Source organism: Prionailurus viverrinus, chromosome C2 (genome assembly GCF_022837055.1).
Source record: "Prionailurus viverrinus isolate Anna chromosome C2, UM_Priviv_1.0, whole genome shotgun sequence".
NCBI lineage: Eukaryota > Metazoa > Chordata > Mammalia > Carnivora > Felidae > Prionailurus > Prionailurus viverrinus.
In genome coordinates, this window is record NC_062569.1 from 48,704,562 (window position 1) to 48,715,023 (window position 10,462).

The 10,462-nt window shown below is 41.4% G+C and overlaps 1 protein-coding gene across 1 annotated transcript in view; it reads left to right on the forward strand.

The window, feature by feature from the left end:
- ARHGEF26 (Rho guanine nucleotide exchange factor 26) overlaps window positions 1-10,462 on the forward strand; it is a 127,993-nt gene that overhangs the window by 106,278 nt on the left and 11,253 nt on the right. Inside the window, exon 12 of the mRNA XM_047875955.1 lies at window positions 6,440-6,649. Coding sequence (XP_047731911.1) covers window positions 6,440-6,649 — 210 coding nt within the window. The remainder of the gene's footprint in view (window positions 1-6,439; window positions 6,650-10,462) is intronic.

Genomic DNA, 10,462 nt, shown 5'->3' on the forward strand with positions numbered 1-10,462 from the left:
TTAGGTTTAATCCTAAATATTTTATGGGTTTTGTGTCTCTTATAAATAAGATGACTTACTTTATTACATTTTCTAACCATGTGTCAGTCATATATAGAAAAGCTTTTTTTTTGTTTGTTTTGTTTTTGGTTTTTTGTTTTTTTGTCTCAACGCAACTACTTTATTGAATTCACTCTTACTTTATAATATCTTTTCAGGCAATGATGTCATCTGCAAATAATCCTTTTTCTGTAGGTCCAGAAAAATTCCATTGTGCAATAGTCACTTCAGCTGTACCCTTAAACATCCACAGACACGATGCATTTATTATTCTTTAGGTTTTTCTTATCAAACACTAACATACCTATCATCCAGATATAATAGACATTAACTTTTTGCCGTATTACTGTCAGATCATTCCTTTTTAAACAAAAAAGCCCTGATGTAATACTGCGGGTACATCCATAGTATCTCCACCATCATCCCATCTTCCTCTTCCTCCTCTTCCTCCCCAGAGTAACTCCTGTGCCGAGGTTGGTATCTGTCCTGCTACACTCACTAATGCATATGTATATATGTGGCTTTGGTATTTTAAAAACGTGTGCCTGTTGGGGCGCCTGGGTGGCTCAGTCAGTGAAGCGTCGACTTCAGCTCAGGTCTTGGTCTTACGGATTCGTGAGTTCAAGCCCCGCGTTGGGCTCTGTGCTGACAGCTCAGAGCCTAGAGCCTGCTTCAGATTCTGTGTGTGTGTCTCTCTCTCTCTGCCCCTTCCCTGCTGGTGCTCTGTCTCTCTCTGCCTCAAAAATAGATAAACAATAAAAAAAAAAAAAAGTGCCTGTTGTATGCGGTTGTGAAATATCCTGATTTAAAAGTAATAAATAGAGGCCCAGTATGAAAAATCCCAGCCTTTCTAGAAATTGATGGGGCAGAAAGTTAAAAGTGATCCATAATAATCTTTTTAAGAAAGCCACTATTCACAATAAGGTATGTCATCTTTTAACCCACTTCGTTAGGTTGCATATGGTAGGACCACACACTATTTGAACTGCTTAACAAAAGAATGCCTTCCTGAGGGAAGAATAATTGAGGTATGTATTTACCACCAGATTCTGTTCTCTACTGATAGCTCTCTATCTGGTGAGAGAAAGGGAAGGGAAGAAAAGGGAAGGGAAGAGAAAAAAAAGAAACAAAAAAAAAAAAGAAAGAAAGGAAAGAATGGAATCTCAGCAGAGGTTACTAGGACTTTAAGTAGATTTCAACAGCGAGATCCGTCACTGTTTACATGGCAGAGCAACGGACTTCTATAGATGTGATTGCTGCACCTGATAGGGGTCCTGCTTGCACAAAGCAGACAGCCTTGATGAGCAGCTGGCAAACTTGGAGCACACATAAGACAATCAAAGGAAGTCTACATATAAACTTCTCCATGCAAGGAAAGGTGGTTTTTCCATTTGCCTTTTTCTGTGCAATTTAACTTCCTAATTACATGATCCAAATTGTTTCGGAGACTATGTAAACCATATGTTTGTTAAATGATAGAGACAAACATGGGGAAGTCTGATTAGCATCAACTTCCCTCAGGAAAGGGGTTTCTTACCCACCCCAGCTTAGCCTCTGTTATACTTATTGGACATGGGTGACTAAGCAGAGGAGGGAAGTAGGTTTGTAAATAGCTGCATCTGGCTATGGATTCTCCCCTCTTCCTTCTGCTCAGGCACGTATCTTAACATAGATTTTTCCTTTTGTATTAGCATGAGAGATAGGTGCCGCCTGACATTAGGAGAATGAGTTTTATCCAATAGTTAGCAGATTCAGAGGAGAAAGTAGGATTGTTTTGAACCTTTATGAGATTGAGAGTGTGTGTGTGTGTGTGTGTGTGTGTATGTGAGAGAGAGAACACAGATGTGTTAGCAAGAGGGAATGGCTTTTTAGTTTTTGTTTCAGTTGGTTTGAATAATAGAGGGTGAGAATAAATAATTGATTTACTGTTCAATGGAACCAAGGTTTTTAAAATATAAACATATTAAGAGTAGTGAAGGGGCGCCTGGGTGGCGCAGTCGGTTAAGCGTCCGACTTCAGCCAGGTCACGATCTCGCGGTCCGTGAGTTCGAGCCCCGCGTCGGGCTCTGGGCTGATGGCTCGGAGCCTGGAGCCTGTTTCCGATTCTGTGTCTCCCTCTCTCTCTGCTCCTTCCCCGTTCATGCTCTGTCTCTCTCTGTCCCAAAAATAAATAAAAAATGTTGAAAAAAAAATTAAAAAAAAAAAAAAAGTAGTGAAGAAGTTGTAAACATTGTGTAATGAAGTTTACAGGTCTAGGTGAAGTAATATTGGATGCTTGCTATTGGATCAGTTAACAACAACAAAGAGCAAATGTGTTTCCTGTGTCCTATTTTGGATTCAAGAAATTCAAAGAGTGGGAAAAGTTCCCTGTTCAGGCTTATTCTGTGACACAAATGTGCAGATGTATAGAAATGGATACCTCGAGGTGAAGTCACATAGCTATAAAATAAAGTGGCCACAATTTATCTTCCAAACTGGACATTTGAGAGGATAACAGGCATAAACTAGGTCACATAGTCACCCCAACTCTTAATGGCATTGTAGTTGTCATTGCTCCAGAGAACAATTAAAAAACTCTTAATTTTTCTACTATTTCTGGCTTTAATTGCCTCCAAAAGACAAAGATTCAGAGCATCATTGCAACACATTAGCGGATACTGACACAAACACTGGGGAAAATGGGAACTCAGAAAATTAAGAGGAAAAGAAAGACTTAACTAGTTAACTCATAAGAGTTTACATGGCTTCCCTGTGACCTCTTGGTCTTAAATAGGTGGAACCACTTTACTGCCGACAACTTTTTGGAACTTGAGTCCTCTTGAATGATGGGCTTATGGCATATACATTTCTTTGCCTTTTATTTCTTTGGAAAGATGAAGAATACCTATGCAGTGTCATTGGTTAGGGCACTACCTGAACACCCGTATACGCAACATTAGGATGCTTGGATTTCTCTGAGAAAACAGAATTCCTTTTAACTGGAAATGGGTGTCTTTGGCTAACAGGTCATCTTGTTTAACTTGTGAGTTGGACCAAGAGTAACTAGAGCTACAGAGAGAGGATGGCAACAAGGAGGCCCTCGTTCTTCTTGTTCTTTCTCTTGTTTTTGATGTTGTTGAGGCTCTGCTTGTGTTCTTTTGCGGTTTGGTTTTTTATCCTGGGTTCTGAGCTGTTAAATCCATGTTTAAGATCTCTAGACAACATTATAAGCATTCCCTGCTCTGCCAAAAATTGCTTTGTTTCTTGTAAACATGGTCTTTTGAAAATACAACCTTACTTGTTTGTAAAGTGTATTATTCTGCTTTCTCCTTTGATGAAAATCATGTGAACTTTGATAAACCTTATTTTGATATGAGAAATATTTTATATATGCTGGCTCTGGCTGTGTTGGTCTGCAGGCAGTCTCAGGAAAGCTTTGGAAATGATCTTGCCATGTGAACTTCCAGTTAATACAGATTATTACCGTAGCAACAAGTAGACTTGATCAGAAGGCAGTATTTTGCTTTTATAGATAATAACTGTGTGCTGTCTTTTGAAGAGAGAATACCAAACTAAATTTTAGAAAAGATTTTATAAATTTTCCTAAGGAGAGTTACAAGGGAGTGGTTGACTAGTAGACGTCTGCCACTGAATGAAAGAAATTCTAAGAAATCTTGAGCAAAGCGGCCTATCCTGAAATGCCTAGTGTAGTTGGGCATGAGGAGTTTAATTTTCTCATAGCTCCCCTGAGTTCATACATTTGCATTTATTATTCAATAAGGTGAATATTTAACATTGTTCCTAGAATATATTAGAATATATTGCATAGTCATCCATTTATTCAGCAGTTATTTCTTGAGCTTTCCCATGTTCAGCTGCAAGGGCACAGATGTGGAGTAGAGGGAGAGCTGTATCTAACCAGGGTTGGGATTTGCCAAAGAGATGAGCATGTATACACGTGGTGATTATAACTACATCCCTAGAAATCCAAGCTGGGTAATCTAGTAAGCATAAAGGGTTTAAGGACAGGGGAAAGGTGGTAGAGTCAGTGGGCTAAAGAATCATTGGGGTTGAGGGGCACCTGGGTGGCTCAGTCGGTTGAGCGTCCAACTTAGGCTCAGGTCATGATCTCATGGTTCATGAGTTTGAGCCTTGTGTCGGGCTTTGTGCTGACAGCTCAGAGCCTGGAGCCTCCTTCGGTTTCTGTGTCTCCCTCTCTCTCTGCCTCTCCTCCTCTCATGCTCTGAATATCTCTCTCTAAAAAATAAATACTCGTTAAAAACAATTAAAAAAAAAAGAATCATTGGGGTTGAGGATTAGAAGAAGAGGGGAGTAGGAGAGACAGATGGTTGGAGAGGGTGTTTGACATTGGGATTACAGAGACATTGCAGTTGATTTCAATGACAAGGTCTAGGGTATGACAATGGTGGGGTAGCTGAAGGACAGAAGGTAAGATGGTTGGGGAAGGGGAAGTCAAGGAACTGACAAGCCGGGGTAATGGAAGTCTCCCCTGTGTGGAAATTCAAGAAAGTAGTGTTGTAGGGGGACCGTGAGCCAGCAACTAAACTCATAAGGATAGATAACTCAACTGGGAGTCTTTCCTTGACTTTGATTATGAGATAGAGCCGGACAGCATGAGCTTCAAAGCGAAGGACTTTTTGGGAGGAAGAAGTGATCACTGTCTAGCAGCAGCATGAGAAACCAGCTGATAGAAAGCCTTATGGGGAGGCCATGTTTTCTAGGGAGAGCCAAGCTTCTGTTAAGGCAAGAATGTAAAGGGAGGGTTCAAGGACAGAGCTGAGGATTTACAAGATTTTGCTGGATTCCCTATATGAGGTCCATTTCTGGAAGACACAGAAGGGGTTCAGGAACAAGCTGAGGAGCTCAGGGAGATAGAGGCAGATTAGGTGTGTTCACAGTGCTATGGGGATGAGATTCCAGGGGAATGGAGAATACTGGGATCATGGGCATAAGCAGGGATAGAGAAATCAGTCTCCTGGTGGTTTCTGAAGCAGGTGGTGAGGCTGTGTGTGTTAGAAGGATGGCTTAGGCAGATCTCCAAGGCTCTTCTTCCCTCCTATGTCTGGTGGCTTGGAGGCTGGGACTGAGCTGTTGTTATCCAGAGCATGGGTAGGTTTGGGGCTCCCTCTTTATTCTGCGGACAGAGGGAAGACTGGGGAAATGTGCCTGTTCGAGCATTACCACTATGCATGTTGTCTCACTTGTAATACATTATCCAGTTCCAGGATAATGTAAAATGAAAGCTAGGGTTTAGCATTATTTGTTTTGTTTTTAAATATTTATTTTTTGGAGTGCACAAGTCACGGAGGGGCAGAGAGAGGGGGACAGAGGATCTGAAGCTGGCTTTGCACTGACAGGCCAACAGTAGAAAGCCTGAAATGGGCCCCAACTCAGAAACTGCAAGATCATGACCTGAGCCCATGTCCAACACTCAACTCACTGAGCCACCCAGGTGCCCCTAGCATTATTTAAAAAAAAAAAACTTTTTTTTAATGTTTATTTTTTTGAAAGAGAGAGCACAAGCTGGGTAGCGCAGATAGAGAGGGAGACACAGAATCCGAAGCAGGCTCCAGGCTCTGAGCTGTCAGCACAGAGCCCGATGCAGGGCTCAAACTCACATACCACAAGATCATGACCTGAGCTGAAGTTGGATGCTTAACTGACTGAGCCACCCAGGTGCCCCTTCCCCAGCATTATTTTTAATATTGCTTTTAAACCTGAGATACAATTTATACATTGCAGAAAAATAGTAATTAACAGGCTTAATTCGGGAAGATTGTATTGATTCATAATCAGTATATATAATTCAGATTCTAGTTCATTTAAAAAATTTTTTTAATGTTTATTTATCATTGAGAGACAGACACAGAGCATGAGCAGGGAGGGCTAGAGAGAGGGGGAGACACAGAATCTGAAGCAGGCTCCAGGCTCTGAGCTGTCAGCACAGAGCCTGACGTGGGGCTCGAACTCACAAACTGAGATCATGACCTGAGCCAAAGTCGGTTGCCTAACCAACTGAGCCACCCAAGCGCCCCTCTAGTTCATATTTTAAAATAAATCATTTTCAGGATGCCTGGGTGGCTCAGTCGGTTAAGCGTCTGACTTCAGCTCACGTCATAATCTCATGGTTCGTGAGTTCAAGCCCCGCATCAGGCTCTGTGCTGAGAGCTCAGAGCCTGGAGCCTGCTTCAGATTCTGTGTTTCCCTCATTCTGCCCCTCCCTCACACGTGCTCTGTCTCTGTCTCAAAAATAATCATTAAAAAAAGTTTTAAATAAATCATTCTCCTCCTATCCTTCCTTCCTCCCCATCACCTTCTCCCTGAATGTGACTTGAAAATGGACAGTGTCATAGTCTTATCCATTGAATTGTTGACATGTTCTTTTCCCTTTTCCTTCTAGTGAAGAAAGTTACAACGTCAATGATTATTCCTTAAGAGATCAGCTATTGGTGGAATCTTGTGACAATGAAGAGCTTAATTCTTCTCCAGGGAAGAACAGTTCTACAATGCTTTATTCAAGACAGAGCTCTGCCAGCCACCTCTTTACTCTGACAGTCCTGAGTAACCATGCGAGTGAGAAAGTGGAAATGCTGCTAGGGGCTGAGACACAGTAAGTACGGACAGGGATGGTTTCAGAATTATCTGGTGTCATTCTTCCCTAATTACTTACCCTTGGTCTGAGACTCTCTAAAAAACTGGTGAACAGTAGCTACTATGTATTTTTTGCTGAGTACCTATTATGCCCCACACGCTGGGTCTAGGTGCTTCATGGAGAATCTCATCTTTTCATTGTGATCCTCTCAACATCTCGAGAGATGGGTGTTATTTTCATCTTCATGAATCCTGATGGGTGCATTGTGCTTTAGGTGGTGTGCTTTTATATTTAGAAAGTGGTTTAAAAATCACTTTATTTTAATCATTGATAAAGATATGACCCATGAGCCATGGGTAGTTGACACCTGGTAGTTTCCACGTAGGCTGTAAGTTTTCCCAGATAAAGGAGGTAAGGCCATTTTGTAGTCACCTGCCTTCAGCTAGACAGCAAAAAGCCTGATGATTTCTATCAAAAGAGATACTTGGTTTGGGGAAACATTAATGAATCCACTTTCCCATCAGAGTTGATGCCGAGGCTAAATAGAGAGTCCCGCTGTGTGTGTCTGCTGGTGTACTAGTGGTCATGGTGCAGTCCGTCCTCACACTGGATGGATGAAGGCAAGCGAGCTTAATTTTCAAGTCTACCCCCATGGTTTGGTCCATTTAGAGACAGTTGAACAATTTATTTGTTTGGAAGCTGGAGACCTCCTCTTGAAACAGTCATCACAGGCCGGTATTATGTTGGGTGGAACAGTAGAGGAAAGGGGAAGTTCTCTCTTATCCTCAGGGATCATCCTACGCATACCTCCCACCCAAATCTGCCAAGGTTCCCAGGTGGTGTAATTAAAATGGATCAGCAGCTGGTGAATAACAACCCTGAGACTGTAGCAAAATCTTAATGAAAGTAAACCCAGAGAGGTGTCCCTACCTCTTGAGAGTATTTTAACAGTGTTTCTGGGTCTTTAAAGAGAGACATCAGAAAAAGATTACAATTACAAAGCATCCATATAAAATGTTTTTGGCGATCATTTCGTATCTTTTTGGCACTAGAAGTAACTTTTCAGAGGCTAAAGAAAACCAAGAGGGATAGGTTGATGTAAACTCCATTTGAGATTTGAAAATTTGCCAAAATAGAGTATTCCAAATGAACTTGAGAGTGAGCTTCATTCTATGTGTTTGTTTACGAAACAAAGAAATGCCTTTTCTTAAGGTGCCAGAGCTCTTCCATGAAATTGCTGAAGGAGCCTGCAGCATTCCAGGCACGTTCCTGTATTTGCTCCTCTGGGTGGGTGCTACTGCTGGTCTGTGCAGATGACCAGTATGAGACACACGTAAGACCAGGGCTCAGGAAGGCATTTCTTCAACTCTGGAAGTGATTAAACCTCTTGTCCAGTGAAGACAGACCCAGCCTTCCTCTGGGGAAGCCTCTCTTTAAAAGAGAATTTAGTATGTCTAAGCTTTGGATCTTATATGATTTTAAGGGTGAAAAGTCTTTAAAGGCTTTGGAGATGAGTGCTTATCCAGAGATTTTAGAGAATTCTCAAACAGATTTTCAGTTGTCAGTTTTAGTTAGTAATGGTGAAAGTGTTGCTGGTTTTGCTTTGTGTTTTCCTTTCCTCTGTGTTTATAAGGATTGTTTGTTCTCTTTCTTTTTCTTTTTTAGGATTGTTTGTTCTATATTCAGGTCTTGCCAACGTATCAGCAGAGCTTTTCCTGACTGTCTCTTTCATAATTTATGTAGCCTCCACCCCTTGTTTCTGAGATTATTCCAGCAAAGTAGGAAGTAAACCGACACGTCCAGTTCTTTTTATACCAAGGCTAGATCCTTTTCTGGGACATTCTGTAGCATTTGTTTACCTTCTTGCCTTTTGATCTTGCCATGGACTGAATGGTATATTCATTTCCTCAATCAGAAATGTTCTCAGAATATTGAGTTATGTCACCCATAAATGACATGAGCCATGGGTCTGACTCCTATGTGTAGAACATTCCAGAGAGGCAGAGGTCTCCTTGGGTACAGGAGTGACTCCCTCACTCTTCTCCCCTCCACCACCAACTTAGGTATCAGTGGAAAAGTAAATAAACAAACATCTTTAAGCATACAAGGCATAAAATAGCATTTGTATTGAAAGAAAATGTTACAGCCAGGATGTACTTTCCTTAAAAAAAACCCAAAAAAACCCCAGAAAACAATTCACTGTTTAAAAGTCTAGCAAATTATTATATGCCATGTTGGAAAAAGTGCAGGTCAGCCCTGGGCCGAACTGGTTTTGAGCAATCAGAGTTTTGGTCTACGTAGAATATTTTCTTTGCTTCTAAGATTTGCAAAATTTATAGGTGAATATATGTTTTTGAAGTTTCTTCTCTTGTATGTTATGTGTGATTAAGGTGGCCTATTAGCAAACTGGTTGAGAAAACCAGGTTTTCACCACCGTTCTGGCCTTTTAATATCTGCAGTACTTTATACTAGTTACTAATGTCCTTTGTCTACTTATTCTTTGGTTTGAAAAAGGAGGTGGTTCATACCTAAATATTTACCTTCTTTGAAAAACTGTTGTCAGCAGAGATCATGTGGGGATATACAGAATGTAAAATCAGCAGGAGGGGTGCAGCTGTTTGACACAACAGTTCAGTCATTATAATGGTGAAATTGTAGAACAGATCAATAACTTTGATTACATAAAGAATGTAGAAAAGCTTCCCAAAAGGAAATGGGGTAAACATTGAGCATCCGGGATGTGCCATATGGAGCCAGCCATAGAACATGAGGAAGGGTCCCATAGGGGTTTCTAGAGGATAAAACTGAGCTGAAGTAAAGTGACCATACATCTTGGTTTCTTCAGGATCAGTATAATGTCCGTTCTGGCACAACTAACAATAGCACCCACTTTGACTCTCAAAGGTGTCTTGTTTAGACAGTAAAATATGTAGTGGCCCTAATTACTGGTTGGTACTCCACTTCCCTCATTTTTTCTCCCATATGTAAAATGAGACAAAGGTGATATGATTTGCCTGAGGTCATACAGGAAGTGAGTTGTTGCCAAAGCTGGGACTAGACCCGGACCCTCCTGAATCTAGTGTTCTTTCTGGTAACAAATTTGAATCTTCCTACTGAGATGCCACCAGTCAGACTAGTCCACCCCTACCTTGCCATTTGGCCCTTTTTCCCTAGAAGGGAAACTCCAGGAAGCCACTTGCTATTTCAATTTTTTTTTTAATGTTTATTTATTTTTGAGACACAGAGAGAGCATGAACGGGGGAAGGTCAGAGATAGAGGGAGACACAGAATCCGAAGCAGGCTCCAGGCTCCGAGCTGTCAGCACAGAGCCCGATGCGGGGCTTGAACTCACGAGCCATGAGATCATGACCTGAGCCGAAGTCAGATGCTTAACTGACTGAGCCACCCAGGTGCCCCGTCACTTGCTATTAAATGTGAGAAATTATTAAAACGTGAATTGTATTCTTAGGTGCATAGACTAAAAAGGAAAAACATTTGTGGAAACTCAGATGGTAAATTTAGGGCATCATATTGTTTCATTTCCATAATAAAAACCAGAATAGATGGCGCAGGAAGACTTCTCTGAGGTGACATTTGAACTGAACCCTGAGTGACAAGGGGGTGTCAGCCTGTGGGAAAATGCAGGGCCAGAATGTTCTAGGCAAAGGAAACAACAAATGCAAAACTTCTAGAGAAACGAGTTTGATGTTGTCAAACTTGGCTTGAACATCGTGAAAATGGCTAGATCAGAATAAACCAAGGAGAGAGTGGGTGGTCAAGAGGCCAACAGAGGCCAGATGATTTCAAGAGCAGAGCTATTCTAGTATGGCC